General features: G+C 40.2%; 1 protein-coding gene across 1 annotated transcript in view; it reads right to left on the bottom strand.

Moving 5' to 3' along the window:
• The window catches only part of itga1 (integrin, alpha 1), a 48090-nt gene that overhangs the window by 16673 nt on the left and 6346 nt on the right, over window positions 1-25071 (bottom strand). Inside the window, exons 2-8 of the mRNA XM_056403829.1 lie at window positions 10680-10800; window positions 8285-8394; window positions 5064-5152; window positions 3288-3402; window positions 1764-1891; window positions 943-1091; window positions 243-393 (exon numbers count right to left, since the gene is read on the bottom strand). Coding sequence (XP_056259804.1) covers window positions 243-393; window positions 943-1091; window positions 1764-1891; window positions 3288-3402; window positions 5064-5152; window positions 8285-8394; window positions 10680-10800 — 863 coding nt within the window. The remainder of the gene's footprint in view (window positions 1-242; window positions 394-942; window positions 1092-1763; window positions 1892-3287; window positions 3403-5063; window positions 5153-8284; window positions 8395-10679; window positions 10801-25071) is intronic.

Genomic DNA, 25071 nt, shown 5'->3' with positions numbered 1-25071 from the left:
TTGACTAAGTGTAACCGATTTACGGGCTTTGACTGAAATCATTCAGTATTTTCTGTCAGTAAAATGGCTTTGTAACACTATGATTTCAATAATCTGCATACTCCAGCTAGCCCTCTCAGGAATAACAAAAAAGCTTTTGCTGGATTTACTGAACAGTTGCATAACTGGCAACCCAGAATTTAACCTTACATTAAGAAGACACAGAACAAACATGTTAATGAACAAAGGTCGTTTGTACTCACTGCAATGCCAAACCTCTCGATGCCATCATCGTTACAGTCTTTGATGACTTTGTCTAGATTATGGAAGTCATGTGACTCTCCGTCAGTCACAATCACCATGACTTTCTTCACGCCGGGTCGTGCACCACGTTCAGGCATGAAGGCCTCTTTCCTGATTGGTAGAAATTTTCAAAATTCAGCTAAAACAACACAACTTAAGGAGCACCTGATGAAACTGGGTCCTTAGCATTAACATGCAATTTGTTTTAAGATAACTAAAATATCTAAGCCAAATGACGACAGATGATTATGTATATTAGGCAGCTCCCATAAACTTTTCTCACATATGTCGTAGTGCTCACCAATACTTTTGGTGTGTAAAATATGTGGCGTTCCAATTTAAGCTCATCTTTCACTATGAGGTTTAACTTAGTAAAACATACACTATGCCTGACCAGATGCATGTTGGACCAATGAGGGAGCTTCTGCTGGGTAGTTGAGGAGAATTTTGACCAATGACGTCCCAGTAATCAATGTGTTTGACCAATAGGAGGGCTTCATGTTGATGTCTAAGATAAGAAGCCTTTCTGAGTCTATTTTCCAGCCTAACAGAAATGACACCATCCCATTTCTTTCCAGAACAGTTATGACTTAATTGAAAACTTCGGCCTCAGCGTTGCCAGGCTGGCCCGGATGAGCTGGACGGGTTAATGTTGAGTACCTGGCAGTGTCAATGCCGAGGAAAGTCATGGTCTTGAAGCCGGTCTGCTGAGGAAGGTCTTTGACAAATTTCAGCAGATCACGAGTGTTGTCAAACTGGCTCAGGTTGACCCGGTGCGTCACAGTCTCACCGTAGGACACTATTCCCACCTGGAAAACGCACACAAACACAAACACGCACATTTTTCTTGTAAACGTTTTCCTACATTAAATTTATTTTTTCTTTTCTCTGTTTCCATGTTCTTGTCTCCTCTGCTGTCCCCTCCCAGACAGTCTGCAGAGGATGTGGTTGGGTCTGGTGGGGTTTATATGACACAATTTTCTTTATACAGCAGGCAGAGGACTTCAGCAGCGATGGAAGATGTGACTTACAACCGCTGGGCTGCACAGAGAGAAGACTTTCCAGTGTTTCCCTCTGGAAAACTCCACTAGCTCCAGGCCAGATCAGTGTAACCATAATAAAAACTAACCACCCATGTGCAGAGCGGACAGAAATAAACTCAAGGTATAACTTAGTAAGAGGCTAAAATTACTTTAAAGACTTTAAAGTCTTCAGTTCATCAAGTCTGCGTTATGAAGGGCATCTTACACTTATTCTTACTGTTGGCACCATGTGGAAAATTCCATAATGGAGAGTACTTATGTCATTCAATATAATATAATATGAAAAACTGAGTTGGCAGCAAATAATATATTCCTTCATTCATGATTTTTCAGTGTAATGTTATATAATCCATCTATTTATCCACCTGATGTTTAACATTGCATAGCCCCCTATGTTTAAGACAAAAACAGTCATTTCCAGCAGGAATTAACACTGACCTGTGAGAGTTTAGGTCCAATGTCAATTTTCCCGATGAGGCGTTGCAGGAAATCGATGATACTGCTCCAGGGAAAGATACTGTTAGATCCATCCAGAACCATCACAATGTCCAGCTCCTTCCCACAACCTGGACCAATGCCAGAAATTATAGTTGGTTAGAGGATTAGTTTGGTTTTCGATTTCTCTGTATGCAATTACAGGTGTACTGTGAGGTGAGATTGGCCTTCTGTTTACAAAACATTACATGTTTTATATGTTGTATATCTTTTCCAAATCTGGATGCTGGTCTTAATAAATGCATTAAAAACACAGATTTCACTCCTAAGAGAGAAATTTGATTATGTAGCACATTCAGACCTCTTCCTGTTCACTTGTGTCCACAGCAGGCACACTACACTACACAACACTACACAACACAAGCTTCAAATTGAAATGTAATAACGTAGGGCAGCGGTTCTGAAATTATGTTATGTACACTTTTACTCGAATCTTTGTTTTGTTTTCTTGTGAATTAATGTATAATTCTAGGCACTGAAAGCCTTTTAAGAATTACTGAAACAGAACAACAAATAGATATTTTAATAGTGGTATTGTTTTATTTCTGGCCTGCCACGTGCTCGTACTAAAAGTCTTAAATAGGTTCAGACTGCTGTGGTGAGAATTTTAACTAAATCCAGAAAATGTCACCACATTAATCTAATTTTAGCTTCCATTCACTGGCTCCCTCTCCATCTCAGATCAGACTTTAAGGTGCTTTTAAAGGCGTACCAAATTCTAAATGAGCTTGCCCCCTCATACCTGTCTGATCTCCTTAAACCTTATATTCCAGCTCTGCTGTTCCCAGAATACAGGGCTCCTCCTTTCTGTACCCACAGTTCAAAAGAAGTCAGCAGACTGCAGAGATTTTTCCCCTTCCTCTGGAACAACCTCCCTGCCGACATCTGATTCCAAACCTAAAACTCATCGTTACGTCTTGACTTTCATTTACCATCTTATTCTTTTACTATTTCAAGCTTTGTACCTGTTCCCATTCTACCACCTGGCCTCATACTCAATTAATCAGTTAAACCCAGTAAATACAGTACATTAATGTCTTTTTGCAGCACTATATGAGCAGACTGTGGATATATGTGTTTGTTTCTGTTGAAGGAATGCCAGAGAAAGTGATACTGAAAGAATGTGAGAAACAGAAAGAGAAAACGACTGTTTACTCTGGTTCTTTCTACGTTGTTTCCTTCCTGGGAAACAGAGTGCAGGCCCAGTAAACTGTCTCCTAACTTGGGCATACAACGCAGCAGAAGGGCTGGGCCAGAGAGGGATGGGGTCGTAGACAAGTTTACATTAAGAAGAATGCTCTAATCTCTCTCTTCGTTTAGGGAGGGTGAGGAAGGTTTGATGTCAGGGTCTTGGGTGGTACCACTCTGAAGAGTAGATTATAATCTCCTATTCCCGACAGGCAATTTGTGCAGATGCTGTCATGTCCAGTTCAGATCTGCTGTGTCTTATTCTGTCAGGCTGCGTACCTTGCACGGTCGGTGCCAAAGAGTTGATGATCTGGAAGGAAGAGCTGACATTTGCACAAACTCCTGTGATGTACTGCTGCTGGCCGCACATGTAGCCATACTGAGGACCACACGCCTGTGGAGACAGGACACACACACACACACACAAACACCAACAAACTGAGACTTTAGTTGCTAGAGACAGTAAAACTGTGTTGGGCTATTACTGGTTAGGTTTCCACTAGTATGAGGTCATGGGTGAGAGGAGGTTCAGGGCTACTGAAGAGAGAAACCCAGAGGAAAGAACTACTCAAACTGAGGATTACACAGAGACTATTAAAAACCACCAGACTTAGCTTCTCCAGAGAGAAAAAGAGGAAAGAGAAGCAGAGAAAGTGAGCCTGCAAGGGAGTAGGGCTTTCAAATGACCTACAATAACTGGAAAATTCAATAGCATCTATTAATCTTTCTGCCTCACTTCCCCACATTCCCCTGCATGCTCCACAAACTCAATGCTTTCCTCACATTAGGAGGAATACTGGTGTTGTACAAGAACAAGACCAAGACCAAGCTACGCTAGCAGCTCTGTGAGGTTGCAGTGCTTTGATCTAAATGCTAGCATCAGCATGCTAGCATGCGCTCAACGACAACGCTAATGTAATGCTGATGTATAGCAGGTAGGCTATGCTACATAACAAATTCACTATTTTTACTATGTTAACCATCTTATTATTGCTACTTCGCAAATGTGAGCATGCTAACATTTTAGCTGAGAAAATAAGGTTGATGGGATGGACCTGATGATGGGGCTACATGGAATGGTAAATGGACTGCATTAATATAGCACTATAACACGCACATCAGACCAAGGACACTACGACGGTGGACTGAAGAGGCCGGGGATCGAACCACCGATCTTCTGATTAGTGGACGACTCGCTCTACCTCCTGAGCGACAGCCACCCCTATGTGAAAAGTCACAGATGTTATTAGGATTCATCCTCGTGGTCACCACGAATGTCTGTACCAAATATTCATGGCAATCTATTGAGTACTTGTTGAGCTATTTCAGTCTGGAACAAAGTGGTGAACCAACCGACCAACAGACAGACTGTTATCCCTAGATCCCAACTGACATGGCTAAAAAGTAGACATGTAAAGCATTTGGTAAGCTTCAAATACACACATTACCTGGATGGTAATTACACTGTGCTGACAAGTATTGTTAAAAGACCAATTTTACATCTGATATGGGTCACCTGAAATCAGAATTGCCATATGTTTTGCATTAACTCTGATGGGTGTTGAATTACAGAACATAAACACAGGCACAGTGTTGAAGAGTTGCGTTAACACTCATGTTAACCACATTATGTGTTGGGGTTGGGGCTTCAGTTATAGCTGCAGCTCTATAGGATCTGCCCTCACAATCCAACATAAGTTGCATAAAAATATATTTATTGCCATTTGTCCATTTTTTCTGTAATTTTCACACCCTGTGAATGTCATAATCATGTATAAATAAAGTTTTATTAATACCCATAAAACCTAATGGGCCTCACCATCTCCTACATAAATTTCTGCATTTATACACTTGATTTACTGTATCCTGTTACATTCCCAGGACATGAAGCCTAACTGGGAAACATGAAGGGTCAAACTCACTGTTTCGTGAACATATACTTGCCGCCCGGTTTCTTGCAGAAAATATGCAAAGTTCAGTCCCCCTTTTGTCTTTGGTATGGAAAATGTACTGTAGAGCACTTTCATATACTATAAAGGGCAATTTCCCCCTCACCAGAAATCCTCCGTTGGGATTCGTCACCAGTGTGGTTCCCATGGTCATGTTCTCCTTGACTTCATTTACGTTGGGAAAAGTTGTGTTTTCTGAAAAAAAAGAAAAAGGGATGAATAAACAGAGTGAGACAAACAGAGAGAAGAACAGAGGAAGGACAGCTGGATAAATTCCTCTTCTTCATTTTCCCACAGGAAGAGACGCTTAAACTCCTTCCTTAATTCCATCCACCTCAAGAAGATGTAATAACCCCTGACATGTGGTTAAATTTAGTTTGTTTCATGATTTTTCCATACTGTCCCTCGGTGTGTAGCTTATGGCCATTAGTAAAGGATATAGAGCACAAAACAAAATGTTTTGTTGATAAATATCCCAGTTGTGGTGAAGAAAAGAAATAGAGGAATTGAGTCATTAAGCAATCACAACATGTGGCTAAAATTAGATTAACCATTGCTTCAGCTTGAGAATGCCTCGAATCTGACTCACGTTTTTTTTTCCTAAGGGATCCATATAATTTCTCAAACTCATTCACATTCACAATGAGGCTCTTTGATAAAAAAAAAAAAAACATTTCTGATTTTCATTAGCAAGCAGTTATGACTTTGGTATGAGCTCTTCTTCAAACCAGGAAACCACCACAAACAGAACTGTTAGTAGTTAGAAGTGTTGCGCCCTTTTTCATTCCTCTCTGTATGGGAACTTTCTATCCTTCCTATTTCCTGCCGTGATGCTTACTAGAAACCACAAAAGAAGAGAACACATTTGGGCTGTTTATGACAATAATCTTTCTATTATTCTAACACACTTCTTATTTAAGGCACAATAATCTGCCATACACCACAATAAACTAGTGAAACTAAGTCGGTTAAAAAAAACTTCTTTCTTAATTATCTTAAAAGTTGAGTGACACAAACCGAGACCTTGCACCTCATGATGCGTCCACGTGGGACTGAAAGCAGCTTTGTGGAGCTGCAGAGGAGAATACAGTCTTTGTCCTCAGTGAACTGTGACTCCAGATAACTATCAGAACAAATCACACTTATCACACAGTCCCTCTTGGTCTTGAATGACCTCTCACAAGTCAAAGGGAGAAACAGGTCAAATACCACTTTGTAAAGTGGCTTCTACTAAAATACTGTATACCAGTGTTTTACCACGCAGTAGAAACGAACTGTGATGTTTTTCTTTTACAGGGGCGTTACATGCAACATTCTAGTTTATCAAGATCGTGCTCGTCAGTTAAATACTGCGCAAACTGCATGCATGAAAATAACACTTGTTGTCTTGTGAATCTCACAAGATAAATACATAAACCTAGAAAACATGCATCATAGTTAAGTAGTTCTCCAGCTTGTAAGACTGCAGCCTGAATTTGCAAATCTGAGGTTGGATTTAATTTTCCAAACAGACTGTAAACAGGACACAATATTGTTTAGCAGACAACACACTCTGTTTCCAGCATTTCATCACACATAATAGTCCTGGCACAACCACCTTTCAGTTTTATGGCTCAGACGGAACTGTGATTAAAAATTACAACACAATAACCACAAACATTCAAGTTCACTCATTATGGTTTGGCACCTCTCTCTACTGTGCTGGAATAGTGCAAACCGAGTTTGGAGACAGATCTGGCAGTGTGAGACAAGGGCGTTGTCAGTGGGCGTAGATTGAAATGACTCTGCAGGCATCAGACTTTAAGATGATTGACAAGCCTTTTCCTTCAGTGGAACATCGACATCCTGCTCGGCTGTCCTGGTTTTTCCTCAGAAGTGCTCATAAAATATCACTTTAGACATCCAAAAATAAATTGGTGTCTGAATCATACCCAGTTTCACTTTAAATTCAAAATACATTGAACTGTTGTTGTCATCATGTAAACCACTCCCTGCTGTTTGCTGAGTGGTCTGGCTCCGGCTGCCCGTCCAAATCAATTCCCAATGGACGTTTTCCAGACTAAACTTGAGTTTAGGCTGAGAAATTTAGGCTTTAGCCTGATAAAACAAATATAGCACACTCCACTGATGGGGTGGGGGTTGGGGGGGTTATCATTTCCAGCCATTACTGTACATCATCATCGCTTTAAGCCAGGAATTTACCAGCAGCAGAACCGTGACTCCTGTTACTTGATAATAATCCAGAGGTGTAAACAGCTGTGTTGAAAAGTATCAATCCCTGAGATGGGAATCCACGTGTGCATATCTAATACAAACACTAATTCTCAGTCGTCTTGTGTCAACACACAGACAAACGCTAATACAGACTTTGGAGACTGTTGACCGGGAGCTAAATTGTGTTTATCTGTTTAATCAAGATATAATTGGAAGGACGAAACATTAAAACCTTGTTTATTTACTGTCTTCCCGTTTTGATGGGCCTTACTTCCTCCCCGGACCCTTACAGTAGACTTAAAAACACAGTACAATTACACACACCAACCAGCGCTAAGATCCACAGGATTTGTACATACAGTTGATGTTAAGCGTGTTATAATAACTATAAAGGAGATGACCGGCAGACTTTTTCACCCTGGGTTTTACCTCTCAGGCTACATCATTGTTGTGACCCTATGCTAAAAGGTATACCTGCAAACAAACCACTCAGGGATTAAAACTACTACTAAAGAAGCCCAGTGCTCTTTGTAGTATAGATGAAAATGCTATATTATCTATATTTACCAGCTATATTGACTGTTATAAGACCATATAGGTATAAGGTCTCTATCAAGGAAACTAAGCATGGTTTAAAAAAATACCTGTTTTAATTTCCCATAAGGTGACATCTTCAAATGTCTTGTTTTTTTGACCAACTGTCCAACACCCAAAGATTTCAGTTTGATCATGTGTTACAAAGAAAAGCATAAAATACTCATATCTGAGAAGTTAGAAACAGCTAATATTTGACATTTGACATGACTGATGAAATGGAAATGAGAAATATTTAATAATCAAAATAATTGCTGATTAATTTTTTTGTTAAATGACTAATCAATTAAATCGACAAATAAGTCGTAATATGAAATTCTATCTTAATTTCTAATTGAAGGTCTAATTTCTAGTACAGAGGTTTAAGTAGCTTTTCATATTTTATTTTATTATAGAAAGCAGAATAAATTTCATCCTGGACACACACACACACACACACACACACACACACACACAACACACACACACACACACACACACACAAACACACACAAACACACACACACACACACTTCTTACTTGGCAGGTCCAGTTTGATACATGTGTTGTTCCCCGTCCCAACAGGACATTTGTAGACGTCTCCGGTCCGTCTTGCTGGCTGGCCCGACAGCGGTGATCCGATCAGAACCCTGAAAAATTAAAACAACAGTTGAGATTGGCTGATTAGAAATCCTGCGTAAGACCAAAGAGCAGCATCACACTTTAATGATCATGATAACAAGCACAACTCAAATATTAGTGCAGAAATTAAGTAGGTTGGAAGTGACTACAACAATTTAGGTTTGCCTTAATTATACTTACATAGTTGAATTGAACATAAACAGCAGGTTCAGATTGGCTGATAAAGCTGTATAGCTTATTATAATTGGCTATAACTGAACCTGTGACTGTCATATTATTATTATCATCACCCTGGAGCTATAATATGAAATTGAAATAATATTGAAATAGTTCACATCAAAAAATCCCTTACTGTACTTATCACTTCATTTCCTCATTACATACTATTGCATGATAACTTGCAGATGTCTGCAGATCAGTGCTATATTGTGTTACACGCCCATGTCCATGTGTGAGTTTCATAACACCGTGTCAGTCTGTCAGTGAACTGATGCTAAAAAGAGTCAGTCATCTGCCCTCCTTTAAACATTCAGGCTTATTAACATTCCTCGACTCTAATGGGCCCTGGTCATCTAAAGCAGGACAGAGAGTGGAACAACACACTCGGAGCTCAGTCAACTGTCAGCAGCAACCTGCATGTTACATCACCTCATGGCTGCTATCTTTTTCCTCTATAATATTCTCCCACTGAGGGCTACATATCATCTCTAATTTTATTGCCCTTCCTCCTTATTTCCCTGAGATTTCTCTATAATTCTGTGTTTTATCTATTTTTTTTTCTTCTTTTATCTGTTCTCCTTCACTCCTCCAGATCTCCGATGCCCTCCTTCTTCTCTCTGCCTGCTTCAGCCCACGTTCATTACAAAGTTCAACTTCTTCAATCAGGCCCTTATCACTTTTCTCTGAACCGGAACAAAATGGTGCTATCTAGTGATGCTAAAGAGCCAAAGTGTTTACCAGTGAACAGTGTGGAGGTTCAGCCTCAGCTGGTTCAACTGATTAGCAGTGAGTGAATTACTGTAACTGAGCTCACATGAGCTCGATAAGATCATCGCTGCAGAACAGCATCAGGTACCGACATGTGGGAAAGAACCAGACGTGGTGCCACAACAGGTTGGAGAGAAGCAAACTGTTAAACTGTAAAGACTGGAGTAACTGAAGGAGAGCTGTAGTTACACAGAGCCATTTACCACAATCTAATAACGTTTAACAAGGTTTTAAAAATGTGTTCCCAGACTGTTTTAGCAAGGAGCCATGGATGCTTGGTTTCAGTGTATTTACAGGCTGGGTATGTGGATACTCTGGTGGGCATTTTATGTTTAACAGCTAGAGTAATAAAGGCAAGGATCCCCATTACAGCAGCATCTGGTGCGCTCCCCCTCACTTAGTTTTACAGGTGAAAGAGGGTTTGTAGACTTTGTTAATGTTGCGGAGTTGAATTAAACTGATCCGAGTACTTGTCTTGGTGTAATTAAATATCCTCAAGCAGGAACTTTTTTAGCGATTGATCTGAAACATTTGCACAAAACACCAGAGCGAACTAACATTAGATATTTGTGTCACTATGGTCCTTTTCAGACGTGGAATACAAAACACATCGCTGGCTAATCCTGTATCTTGGAGTGATGCCGTTTTGTCATTCAGACATATCGTAGGTACGTGTTACACAAATGTTCCTGACAGGTTTATTTAGACATGACAGGACATTTAAAAGCCACAGTGTTTGTGTGATATTTGTCACCTGGTTTTGTTTTCAATCTTGAACAGAGATTTGTGGATAAACTTCAGGTTTTGGTTGTTAAATACAATATTTGTATCACTGAGATTATTTTTCAGTGTGAGAGACTCTCTCTCCAGAGAGGAAGCGCTGCTCTTAAATTTACTGTGGTTAAATTGTTGCCCCTCACCACAAGGGAAAAATGATATTCCTACAGACTGACCCCACATGAGAACAATTTCCATAATAATTTAAAGTGTTCAACAGAGTTTATTTTCTTTGAGAATAAAAGTGCTATAAAGTGAATAAAATGTGCATTTAATTTCTCTCTGCACATTTTTAAGCTTGTGCTGCTGCTGCTGCTTTTACATGAATCTAACCTCATTCACTTTTATGTCAGTTATTCGGTTTTATGGAAATGTTACAAATTGCCGTCACATTTATGTCTGAAATGGGCTTGTGTTTCGACTAGCATCTGTGAGATGAGGAGGAAATGCTGTAGTGGGGAAAGATGATGAATGTTTGGTCTCTGGATACCCTCATTTCCACAGAACGGCAACAGCTAATGACACTCACCATTTTCCCTCGCTGTTCTCAAACTGTTGGACAGTGTAGCCAAACATGTCCTCCAGTGGACCGCTGAATGACAAAGCATTTTTCTGGTCCACGTTGAAGGACAGCACACGTGTCAGCAGCACTGCAGGGACGGACGGAAAGGAAAGGTTAGACAGAATGCCAAAGGCTATTGTTTAATAAACAGAACAAAGCTTATCGAGGCCCTTCAATCTCCGGTACTGCTCTCCAGTGAGAGTTTAGATGAAATAATCTGATGCATAAATAATCAAACCCTGAAATAAGACACTTGTGTATTAATTTTCTCATATAGGAAAGCCATGTTAATGACAGGAAGGTAAGGCTTAACAAACATTCTCAATAAACATTTAGAAATTATTCAAGATGCAACCCGGAAATGAAAAGTAAACACATCTAATAATAGAACAGCTTCATAAATAATGGCCATTTTGTTAATATAGCCCCAATATTTATATAAATCTCACGGTATCAAAAATATTCAGTAATATACCGTTTATAGAGATGGTATACCAAGATGAGGGATGAACTGTGTGAACCAAATCACACACACACACACGCACACACACACACACACGCACGCACACACACACACACACACACACACACACACATATGAGTCATTCTGGAGGACACTGGAGGAATTTCAAACATTAATGTGAAGCACTTTTGTGAAGTCCAGTCTGACCTACAGGACAATGACTTCTTCTCTGCTCTGTGCACAGTCTGCGTCCGTCTGTCACTGAGCTGAGTATATCACAGAGGTTCTATATAAATCCATCCATGTCTCATTGTGCCTGCACCACAATGACACTCTTTATATCTACTGTGCCAAGGAATTCTTTCAGTGTAATTTATTAAATTCCTGGACTTGTGAGGGAGTGCAGAGGAGAAGAGGGACAGTGGGATTGCAACAAAGAGCGAGCGTGTAGACACAGACCACATACATGGAGACACAAATAAAAAGCAGCTATTTGTTCTTTTGATGATGATGCTTTGTGTTTAATGTGTCCGACCCAAACAAAATAGAGAGCTACCATATTTAGTCTGGACTGAAGTCATTAGCCCAAGGAAAAAAACTGACGCTGGCTGTTCGGTCAGCTGGTCCACCACTTCGGCCCAAACATGAAATATTCCAACGACTATTAGACGGACCGCCATGAAATTTTTGTACAGACATTTGTGGTCCACAGAGAAAGAACCTACTGACTTTGGTGTTCCCTGATTTTTCCTCTAATGCCACAATAGAGCTTTATAGTGGCACGTACAGCTATTGGATGGATTGTCATGCAATTTGGTGCACACATTAATGTGACCCTTTAGGATGAATTGGTGAACTTTGACGAACCCTTAATATTTAATCAGCACCATCATCAGGTCAACATTTTAATTTGCCTGATGCACCTGCAGAACTAACGACATTCCCATCAGCCTCAGCTGACCACTCTTTCTTTTTTCTTCTTGTATTCATCAGGGGTGCAAAAAAACCCAACAAGAAGAAACCTGGCACTGGTTTTATTTGCAATCACTGTCTAAGCATCTTCATTGTCGTCAGAGTGGTACTAAATTCATCTTATTATATAATAAAATAAAAATAGATAAATTAGACTGTTGTTCATTCCCAGAGATTCAAATATTTCACACAAATAAAATAAAGTTAAAAAAGATAAGTAGTATAAATGTTCTTGCAGAACAGCATACCACTGAATAAACTGTAAGGACTTAAAGAATGTACAACATGGCAAATGTAGAGTCAATCTATATCTCTGATTTGCTCTTTCTTCTCTTTAACTTTTCAGTTTAATTATGTTTTTACTATTTGACTCAATGTATCTTTAAAAATGAAAATGTAATCAATCAATGTTAACGTCTTTTGATATAATTTTTAAAATGTATTATAACTAAACAGTCCAGACTGTATTCTGTTACGACTCCTGAACTGCTGAATATGTGTTGTATCCTCTTGTGCACCTTAAAAGGAAGAGCTTGGTTGAAGAAAGACAGAGAAAGCAAATACAAGCAAACATCTGTGCATGTGTGGAGGCCTAGTCCTTAACTCAAGGAGGCTCAGATGCATGAATCATATGTGATTACGTCTGTTATGACCCCTCTCACTGCTTTCTAACGAACAGAGGAGTTGGAAAAACATACTGCTGCCAGTCATCATCCAGTCATGTTTAGATGATGAGCACATAGATTTCATATAAGATTACAACTTTTAACGTTCCTGTCATGCAAAGAGAGGAAGACAGAGAGGAAGAGAGAGAGAAGCAGATCTGCAGAGTCATATACTGGAATCCCAGCCAAGAAATATTATCCCCTCTGTTTCTCCCTCATTCATTTCTGTACTTCCTCTGTTACCCCCTCTCCATCTCTCAGAGAAGCTCCATTTCCTGTTCCTATTAACCTGATTATAGACATCCCCTCAAATCCACAGGTACACACACACACACACACACACACACACACACACACACACACTCACACTCACACTCACACTCACATAGATACACACAGCTAATTTAGCTGATTTAAGATGGCTTCCTGCCAAACAGACCTTTTCCATTTATCACTGACTGAGCTCAAGTACATTTCACAGTCACGCTGGCCTGAGCTGTAAATCATACAGGAGCGCCCTTCGTCTACTGACACACACGTCTTTTGTGTATACCCATCTCATTTCGCTGTGTTTGGTGTCTCTTGGCTCTGCTCTGCTCAAATCCAAACCAGTGAGTTATGTAACCAGCTATGAGCTGGGCCAACATCTGCCCTGGAAAACCAATAAGTGGGCTTGTCCTTTGTGGATGGAAATGGCCTCATAAGCCTCTGAGGAATTGGCAAATAAAGCTGTCCATCATTGTCTGGAGGGTTCATGTGGTACTCTGTTACACATGGTGAGCTACAAGCAAGGATCTGTGCTGGTTGACCCACCAATTTGGTCCAGACTGAAATGTCTCAAAAGCTATTGGACCACTGTGCCTGCGTACAGCCTCACAGAGCCGTGAGCATGGCTGTACACGCCCAGTGTTGTTAACATTACAAAAGTACAGCACGAGACAGTAAGACAGTCAGATACAGGGCTGCAGCTTAAGATTGTTTTCAGTAGATTGACCCTTTGATTATTATTTTTTAATTAACCACATAGTTAGATAACAGCAAAAAATGCTCATCCCAAGATGATGTGTTCAAATGCTGATTTTCTCCAACCAACAGTCCAGTGCGTTTACATTTCCAGTGTCAAAAGGTACAATTATTATGTCAACTGAGTAATCAATTATTTAACCAATTATCACAAACTAACTAAACATCAGCAACAATAGTGTTTGTTAGTGGGCCTTGGTAACAAAACCCCCTTACGACATGTCGTCATCGGCTCAGTTTAATCAGTCCAGCTGTCTACACAGGCCTTGTCCCAGCTCGTGTTTCACTTGCGCTATATGCTTGTAAATGCAACCGAAAGCGTATTTTTATGCTGTGAGTCTATTTTCTTCTGTTTTACGCACGTAGCAGCAGTCATTGTGTCTTGGGCTCTGAGCGCTTCCAAAACACGAGACACCTACAGTTGACAGTGTGCCTGAACATATCCTGTGTAGAGACAGACTGAGGAGTGAAGCTGCTGCTGTCGCTCTGCGTCACCTCCTGTGTAAACATTGTGTTAGTCTTGTTTCAGCGGAAAAAGGGGGACTAGCAGATATAATATAGTTCCTGTGTGTCATTGCTTATTGTGAGAAAAATCTTTTTGTTCACCAGAAATGTCTAATGTAAATTGGTTCAAATGCCACAGCCTTAAGACTACAACATGTCTGTTTTCAGTCAAGCTCCTCCTGGTCCTGATTGATCCTGGCAGTTTGTCAGACACACTAACCCACAGTAAAACCCTGCTGCCCTCACGGCCACAGTTATCAAAACCCAAACGACTCCATTTAACAATCCTGCAACACATCAAGAAAAGTAGCAAAAGTCAGATGTGCCTGATACAGCCAGGGCACAGATTAGCACCTGTCGGCCTGTGAGACATCAAACCAGCTATAAAAATGACCCCAAGTCAGCACCTGTAGGCTTCAAAGCCTCGTTGAGCCACAGTAAAAACACACACCCGACCCGCACCTGCTCATCTGTAACATATCTAACCAGCTATAATCAGCTTTAAAGCTTAACACAAATCAGCACCTGTGGGCAACAAAGTCATTAAGCAACCCTGAAACTCAACCTTAATCAGTTGTGCTAAGAAGCACGTGTCACTTGTAAAGCTGATCCAAGACAGACCATTAAAACAAATCTCCTAAAATTAAAGTAAGCAAACATCTGCAGCAGCTCAGAGATGGGATAATCTCAATGATACATCAGCTGGAGTAAAAGAATGAATGAATTAATGTTTTTATGACTGACTGGTGTTTGACTCTTCAAAAGGTCAAAAGGGGCTTTGGGTGGGACCTGGAGCTTTTCTTCACCATGTGCTGGCATTTAACAATAGACTCTGCTGGCAAGGAGTGAAGCCTCATATTTTTGCATGGCCGTGGGCAGCCTAGAGCCATGAAGAAGTTATGAAACTGAAATATTTCCAGATTTCCTCCTTTGTTCATTTATCCTTATCTGCTTTTCTTCTCCACTGCCTTTTCCTCTCGCTCTCCCATAACTCTCCTCTAACAGCCTTTTTCAGGCTGTTCTTCTTGTTTTAGGCTCCATCAGTATCTACACTTTGCTCTCTAGATACTCTAGGAATGGTTATCACGAGCTGAACTGATAGGCTTCATCTCTGCGGACTTTGACTTCATTTTCTCATGTGGTTGCTGCTCAGTCGCTGCTTTATTCTTGGCGAATGTAGAGTATGTGGGTGTGCAGTGGACACAAGAGGTCATGCATGTGGGCGTGTTTGCATCTTCATACGCAGAGAACAAAAAGGCCGAATTCCTTTGAGTTTTAGTGGTAATGTCTGAAGCGGGGAAAGATAAATTCATTCGACTTTTATTTACTTCACTTTATTTTGCTTAATAAGGCAAGCTAAAACAAAGAATGCACTATCATCAGTGTCTGTCTGTCTGTTTGTAAGCAGGATTAGCACCAACTTGTTCGAGAGATGGGCCATTTGACAGGGAAGAAGCTGTTTAATTTTGGTGGAAATCTGAATCATTTGCTATGAATTTGGATATTTTTTTCTTGTAAGTCTGGCGTGGGCTGTTTGACACTGACCTTGGGCGTGCCCGTGCGTTTGAGCTGAAAATATTAGTATTAGTTGATCTAAGTTTTTAAACTGTCAAATATCAATATCAGCATCAGCCTTGAAAGTCCAGTATCTGTTGGGCTATAATGATAATGTTTATATGCAGATGTTCAGCAGATGTACTATTGATAATGTTCCACATCTTAGTTTAGTGTGTTAGCATCCTAAAATTTGCTATTTAGCATTAAACATTACAGCTGAAGATGATGGGAATGTCACTGTTAGCCATTAAAATATTTCTGATGATAATTGTCCAAGGTATAATACCCTCAAGTGGCCGCACTGGTAGCTACTTTACCAGTAATGGCCAGTAATTGATTCAGGTGGAGGATGCCAGGATCGTTATAGTTTTCAACCAGGAGTGGAATGTAGAAATAATAACAGGGAAAATGATTATTTATGATTTGTTTTGCTACTTTGAAACATTTTGAGAGTCATACAGAAATGATTATTTGATCATTTTGAAATGCTTTTTTTTTTGTTACATTCTGATTCATCCTCATCAAATCATCGTCGCCGCCACCATCACAAAGAACAGCAAGAACAAGATCCTCATGAGTAGAAAAGTCGAGCTGACACGACTGACCTGAGACTTGACGTGCCAGTGGTGCAAGAGGGAAAGTCAGAGCATCATCAAAGTCATTAAGATTCATCATCTGGGAACCATGAATCTTTTTTCTTTTTTACAAAATTTCATGGCTCCCTCAACCCTACACACCATTCAGTCTGCTTCCTCTCCTCCACCCATTTATTAATTCATCCTCCCATCCCCCTGTCCCACCAGAACATTATGCAGCTCTCTACTACTTCCTCCTTCCATTCATCTTCTTATCATCTCCCACCCATCCTAACGACCCCCCTGCTCCTCTCTTCATGTGTCCTTTCATTCATTGACTGACCATGTCGGCTCAACGGCTCAACGGTGTCAGATTCCACTCTCTGAAACTTCCAGATGTATCCTCTGGAGCTTTTCTTTTCACCGGTGCAGAAAACATGCAGGCTTACAAGCCGAGACCCACGCATGACATCATCCCCCCTGGCGGTTGTCAAAGCTTTCAACCACCCCCCAAATTCCCTCTCTATAATGCAGGGGTGGTTGACACCTTCCGAACCATATCCATCCAACAGACACATACACAAGGCATGTCTGCTCAATTTGCTGATCACAACCGTTTTTAACATACAGGGAGAGGCTGGGATGCTGGTGGGGGCTTCCTGGATACATCACATACCTCTGGAGAAACTAAAAATACACACACCCCCAGGGTCAAAGAATGACCTTCCCCCAAAATCAATAAGCAACATGCAAAAATAATCATGCATGTTATGAGGGGAGCAGTGAGAGAAAATAATATAACCATTAGCTTGTGGGTAAACTCCATAGTCCAACTAATCGCCAACTCTTACAGGCATCACCGCAGGTTTATTTTGAGCAAAGTCAGTGAAAACAAAGAGAGACCTTGAGAGAAAACAGAGCTACAAGTGAGATTATAATGACATGAAAAAAAGAGTAGATTGTAGATTGTCGTCTCTCATCCTGTGCACACAGACTGCGTAATTTCACATGCTAACAATTCTGACATAATAATAACCATATGTCTCATTTTAAATAACTTGCTTTGTACTGAATATGAAACAACAAACGGTCCAACTGTAATACTCTAATTGTAGTTTTACAAAGTCTCAGTGCAGTTAATGCGTTCTATCTTCAGTGTCTTTAATAATCAAGTGACTCTAAGGCTTTTAGCCAGACTCTCACTTAACAAACCAAAACACATTTATCTGAACAATCCATTTATATTGCTAAAATTTTAATTAGTGATACAGGAATACATGAACAGTAGAGTGCCTCTAGCTCACTGTCTGCTGTTAAGGTGGATTGATGGCATTAATTCATAGGAAGAGCGAGTGAGGAGCAGCTTGGCCGTGGTTTCAAGCTCACTCTCCGTTTAAACTGTCAACCTTCATTTCCAGAAAACAACTGCTCTTGAAGGAATAGTTTAACACACTTTGGAAAATTTGCTTATTTGCTTTCTTTTAAAAAGTTTGATGAGAAGGTTGATAGCGCTCTCAAGTCGGTGCGTTAAGTAAGGAGCTAGAGGCAGGAGGTAATTCGTTTATCTTACCATTGCAGACTGGAAAAGGAGAGGATTAGCTTGGCTCTCTCCAAAGTTCAAATATACGTCTATCAGCACCTCTAAAGCTCACAAAGTGACACGTTACCCCGTATCTTGTGTGTTTAATCTGCACACAAACTGAAATGTATAAATGATACTGGGAGTTATGTGCTGTCGATATTTCTTGGCTAACAACAGCCAGATGCAGTGACTTACTGAAATCTTGGCCTGGGCAGATTAACTGTTGTTCATTGAGAAATTGTTAGAACACAAACCATAAACGAGATACAGTGTGTTCATTAGTGAGTCTTAGAGGTGCTGATAGCCATTTTTGTGAGCATTGCCAAGAGCCAGGCTAATCATTTCTACCTGCTAGTTTTTATGCTAAACTTAGATAACTGGCGCTCACATTTAACACAAGAGAGTGATAACGATCTTGAAAAGAAAGCAACTCAATGAATAATTGAACGATTTTAAGTGTGATCCATTGATGGTTGGCTCATTGTTTACTGCGCTGTGTATGTGTTTCAAAGAGGCACAGTCATCAGAAACACACCCATCTTTCTCAAACCCTTAAGCGAGAAGCTCGAGTGCGGATTAATCTGATTGCTAGTTATGAGATGTTTTGTAAACTTACTGGATTGAAAAGGAAAAGCACACACAGCAGAAATAATTATATGCTTCGAATCACAGCACAGAGTGTGTGATTTAAAGAGCCTGCACAGGGCTCAGACTGTAGGCTAACATGGTTAAATTAATACAGTATGTCCATCAATTTAATGTTGCTGTCATGTGCCTAGGTTTCCCTGTGATCAAGATAATTATGCACAAATGGAAAATTGAAAAATGCAGATTTAGAAGTGACAAGACACAATACATGACTGTTTTCTGCTTGGCAACGATATACTGAACATTTATTTTGCTTTTTTTTAAAGTTTTTATTCCTTCCTCAGAAACTTTCAATCCAGCTGCATCAGCTGCCAAAGTCTCTTTGAACCTAGTTACTTCATCACCTAATGATTCAGTGGTCTCTTTTTCCTACACTAATCAGTCCATGTGTGTTTTCATTAGATCTTTTTTCAAAGGTGAAAACTTCAGCTCACTGTGGATTGAAGCTCAAAGAAAAGAAAAGATGGTGACATTTTTAAAACTTATCCACATTAGTGTGGACATGGCCTCAGCGGGGGGGAATCCCTCCCCCGTCGACACACTCTCTATCTCTCTCTATCAAACACACAGATGTGTTTACGGAAGGTCACAACTCCTCTTGTGTTTTGTCTCACTGCTGTTTTCTCATGGCTACTCAAGAACAGTAACGAAAAAAAAAACACGCCCACTCTAAATACTGTAAACGAGTAAGATAAACAGGCAAAAATAAAAATCTAATGTTCACACAAAGGCTGAGACATGAAGTCAAACCACGATACTGAGACATAATGAAAGTCTGGGCTGCTCTGATCAAAGAAGTTTCAGATCCCTTCAGTTCCTTCCCCAACTACTAATGTCAAGTTTCTCTCACACCTAAAGACCAAATATCACCTGAATCAACAAAAAAAAAAGTTCTTGCAATATACTTTTCACCAGATCAGTCGTGCAGTGTGGGATAAAGCTGAACTGAGGTGTTGTTGTTACCTCATGATGCAAGATTGAAGCCTGGCTGCACCTTTCTTCAGCTTGACAGTAGACAGAAACTGAGGAACTGAAGGAAGGGACCGTCTCAAAAGATGCATGTAAAATGGGTCCAAAGAGGCATTTCAGATTTTTGTCTAATTGTTTCATAGACGCTATTAAATAAGACACCAAACTTTACTTTCATTTCTACCTGCCTCCTCGCACAATCTCATTTTCTTTAAAGTTATGTAATAGGGTCTCAGCATAGCATTGTCATTTTTCATCACAGACACTTGAGACTCATTTTTCATCCATCTGGTGCTCTCCTCCCACTACATACATATATTCCAGTTTTTAAGAGAATCATGCAATAAGACCCAGTGTATTTCTGACTTGACCAATAAATCTTTTTCCAATAACCTCCCATTTTATTTTCACTGTTAATTTCAACCCAGACAAAGGTGGGGTTCAAATACGAAACATGTTTTTCTATTTGATTAATTTAGGTAAATGCCTACAATATTATATTGTTTTGTTCACAGCTTAACTTTAGGCATGTGTGTAGGCAGCAGTAGAAAACAATATACCGAGGAAAGGAAGCAGACCAGACATTTTCTAACTTGTGGTAAAAGACATGTCCGCTGTTGGTATAATCCGAATAGAGTTATTTATGGACATAAACAGATATGAAAATGCTGATCTCAAATATTACTGGCTGATGCTATTATATGAAGTGAAGAAAAAGAAACTGGCCTCAACAATTAGTAAGTATTGACTGGTTACCTACATATTCTGCCTCATTCAGACCTATCTGACCCTCAGCTCACTGCAAGCTCCAGTAAGTTCAGCCGCTTTTTTCCCATGAAACTTTTGACTGGGAGAGGAGCATCATGACGAGCATGGCCGTTCGTGTTGGCCTCTTGTCGAAGAGGTTAATGTGAACATGTTGCCCCAGGCAGACGCCACAGCCCCACTGCTCCCTGTGTGATGCCAGTTTGATAAATAGCTCTGGCCCACTGCTGGCCTGGGAGACAGACAGAGCGGGACTGGCCTGGTGCACAGATGCGGGAGCAGCATTGCTCTGGCTGCAAACACAGAGAGAGAGAGAGAGAGAGAGAGAGAGAGAGAGAGAGAGAGAGAGAGAGAGAGAGAGAGAGAGAGAGAGAGAGAGAGAGAGAGAGAGAGATCTAACCAGGATCTAAGCTAACAGCACTTCGCAGGTAGCAAGACCCTAAAGGGACTACAAGCATATGTGTGTGTGTGTGTGTGTGTGTGTGTGTGTGTGTGTGTGTGTGTGTGTGTGTGTGTGTGTGTGTGTGTGTGTGTGTGTGTGTGTGTGTGTGTGTGTGTGTTTGGGCCAGGCCCTCAACACCAGCACGTACACATACATTCCAACCTTATCAACTATTTGTAGTAATTTTGAAAATACAAGAAGGAAATACAAAATGTTGCATAATACTCTATAAGTGCCAAACTGCTTTTGAAATGTTGCTTTCAGGATGCTGCATTGACCTATCAAAGAACAGACGAGGACATGACTACATACAAAGACTGTCCTGATGTCTTTAAAAAAAAAAAAAAAAAAAGATTCATTTAACTATATTGCTTTTAACACTGAAACAGCTTGCTTTGACAAACACTGTTTTTTTGACAAATAAACATGTAGTGTGTTTTGTGTGGTTTGTTATATTGGCCACATTTTTATATTCACCACGGCTTTGTAGAGCAAGTGGAACGGGTGTCCCCCTAATACAGCAAGAAACTGGTTTGGGGAGAAATGTCTGTGTGTGTGTGTGTGTGTGTGTGTGTGTGTGTGTGTGTGTGTGTGTGTCTTGCAAGATGATGTGGGGTTTTGATTGGCACACACTGATAAAAACAAGGAAATGACTCTGGACAGGCCTAAATCCTGTTTTACAAATCATTTAATCACAACTACACCCAAAACAGAGGAGGCTTTTCAAATCAATGTCAATTCTGGGAAATGATTAAAGTTTAACACTGGCTGTGTTATAGTTACATTCACGGTGATACTGTCCTCATAATTTTCCAGAATAATTGCTTTCCTTTCTTAGTACCAAAGGAGGCATGGCATGCAAAATTAAGGCTTAGGGAAGATATCTGAGTTGATGGTCGCAGTACAGTGGGTGTACTAAGAGTCAGTGTTGTTTTCTGGATCTGTTTACCTGATGTTTCCCTTAACAAAATCTTGTCTAGTTGTCCAAACTTAACCGTACATTCAATGAATTGCTTTCCTTATTGGGAAAGAAAACAAATTTTCATATTTTTCCATATATTGAACTACTCTGGCTCATATTGCTCCCTCTGCAAAGTGTTCACAACCAATTTTTCTTTCTAAACATATGAACATCTTGACCGCAGAGATGACTAACCCACTTCCCTTTTTCAAAAACAGAAGTAGTAGTTGTCCGCTTTCTATTTAACCTCTGCACTTTTCACTCTTATCCTTGTTTTTGCTCAAACTGACAATACTGCAATCTCCTCCCACCACACATTCTCGGATATGGACCTCCCCTCCGAACTCCCTGTCATCTCGCCAGCAGCTTTCCCCTCCTGACAACCTCCTTTAGGCTTTCCCCTTTGCTTCCCTGTCTACTCAGCTGCGGCCTCCACCTCCCTCCTCTTTGCCCTTGATGCCTCACAACAACTGTGCAGTGCCAGAGGTCATCAGACTGAAAAATACTTCGGCATACACTATCTGTGGACATGGCAGAGAGTGGCTGACTGAAGGGACAAACAAAATCGTGCAAATAAAGCAAATGTTGGCCCTGTGTGTGCCTGTCAATGATTTCTTGTTTCTTTTTAAAGCATTTTAGACATTTCTTCAATATGGAAACAATTATTCCAGTGCTTAACAGGGTTAAGATGATGCTCCTGAAATTGTATCAGTCTGAAGAAAAGTGGTGACGACTGATGAAGTGTGAAACAGATGCTGAATGCTTTTATGTCTTCAACATGTGTCTGTGCGTGGCTGTGTGTGGCTTGACCTTGTGAGGAGGGTAAGACCTACGTAAGCCGACACGACATGTGATGTTGCACCTTCACGGGGGTCTTGTTTATTTGAACACCTTTTGTGACAGATATCAGCTTTCTTTCTTGAGTGTGTGGATGGTGTTGGGTGAAGGTTGGGGATTATCCTACACTTATCTCACTATCTGGGGAGTCTTAGTGTTTACTTTTGGGCTTAGAGGCTCAAACTCTTAGTGGAGATATCCCCTGCTATTCAAACACAATCAGATTCACTGTGATTATTGGACGACTTCTAAAAAATGTGGCAAAAGAAAACGGTAATTATTGCTAATGTTTCCTTACACTGCTATTATGCAAATATCTGATGTTTCCATCTGCTTCCATCTAATTTGCTGAGTCTGTTTCCATTGCACCGTGTCACATTTCGTTTTTGTCAACACACCAACCTTTCAACTTCAGCCAAGCGAATATGTTTGCAATATTTCAATATTTTTTTGAATTTCTGGTATCTCCACTGAGGTTTCTTTGTATTATTATTTGCAAATTGAAAATGCCGATAAAAAAACAGGTGCATAAAACCCCACCTTTAGTCAATCAGTTAATGGCACAGTCAACATTTGAAAGAAATGTTAACTGATCCTCAACCAAAAGATGACAAACAGATGATATATCTACCGTACAGTATGTACCCAACTTTACAAGAATGACAGGGGAAACAAAGTTCTACATGTCACTGCTAAAACCATAAGACTGGTGTGGGTGTTCTCATATTAGCCATATATTAGTCATTTAACAGAAACAGTTTGGCACAGCCATCACCTTGGCAACCCTGAGGTTCCTTTTCTTTCTGGCTCACTTCTGTCTGCCACTGTCAAAGATAGAAAAATGATTCAATGATGACTTAGTGATGTGGTAGAACCCAACCCTGGTGTGTGTTCCTAACAGTCATCAGTCACTTTTCTTTATTTGCAGTTCATACTGTAACAACATCAAGAGCCTGAAGCCCTGCAGTTCTGCGAGGCTACAGCGCTCATTGTAAAGAAAACCAGACTGTTCGTTAAACCAAAGTAACAGACTAATGGAACATTTTGATTTGATGATGGTTAGATGAAAAGTCAAACTTAACTTTCTTGCCATTCAAGGTAACAACTACTTAGCGTAAGTAGTTTGTGATAATATCAGCAGACTGACCTAATGAACAGGGTATAACTTCACCAAAGTTAACAAAGATGAAGAATGTCTAAACTGCATGGTAATCCGTCCAATTTTCGTTCTGAACCTCAAACCGCCTGCTGGTGGCGCTAGAGGAAAAGTCAGGGGATCACCCTAGTCATTCTGATTCCTCCTCTGAGAACCATGAATGTCTCTGGAAAAAGTCATGGGAATCCACCAAGTACTTGCTGAGATATTTCAGTCTGGACCAAAGTGGTGGACCAACCTACATTTCCATCCATAGAGCCACACCACTAACATTGGTTAACAAGGAAAAAGAGAGACTGAGAGACTGCAGCTATGTTTGTGGCTCTGTGAGGCTGTAATTAGGCACAATGGTGCACATATCGTCAAAGTCATTAGGCTTCACCCTCTGAAACCCACAGAAGTCTGTCTTAAGTTGTGTGCCGATACGTTATATAGATGTTGAACTATTAGTGAAGAAGTGAAAAGGGGTAGTCTCTGAATCGCCAAAATCATCAGGAGAAATCCTCTGACTGAATGACGCATGTTCAGAGTTTGACACTAAAAGGTTTTCACATTCACCTCTCTGTGCTCACCTAAAATCTGAGTTTAAAGCATGTGAGTCTGGATTTTTCAATCAGGGAGGTGGCATAGATGTATTTTTAAGAATTTCTAACCAGGTAATGTAATTCTTTAATGAAAATAAAATAAATAAAATAGGTTTGAATCATGTAAATGTTTCAACTAAGTCCAGGCTTAGTTACACCGTGCCCGTCTTTGTTTATATGTCTATAGCCTTTTAATCTGAATTAGAAAGTGACTGACAGGTGGCCAGACAGTGTCTGATCTGGAGAAGGCATTGCTTCTGGCTTGCTTTTAGGCAGAGACATACATTCAGCAGAGAAAATGTAATTTTCAGTCTTTGCTCATTTTTATTTTTGATGATTAATTGCACACAGAACCTGTGAGTAATCAGATCCTTAATTAGATTTTAACTGAGGATCTAAGATGTCAAAGCGACTTGTACATTTCTATGTTACCAAGTAAGTCAAAATCTACATGATGCAGAAATGAAGCTGTAAAAATGGTTACATCCAATGACCGCAATGTTTATACACATATCCTGTCACCCAAGGGTACCCAGTCAGAATGAGACTGGGGACCTTTGTTGCACTGCTTACCCATTTCTCTCTTTCTCCACATTTCCTGTTCATAACTATAGTGTAAAATGTCCAACAAAATAAAATAAATCCCTTTTTAGATG

This window comes from Seriola aureovittata, chromosome 18 (genome assembly GCF_021018895.1).
Source record: "Seriola aureovittata isolate HTS-2021-v1 ecotype China chromosome 18, ASM2101889v1, whole genome shotgun sequence".
NCBI classification, from domain to species: Eukaryota; Metazoa; Chordata; class Actinopteri; order Carangiformes; family Carangidae; genus Seriola; species Seriola aureovittata.
Note: the sequence above shows the minus strand (reverse complement) of the source record. Positions and strands in the feature narration are given on the sequence as shown.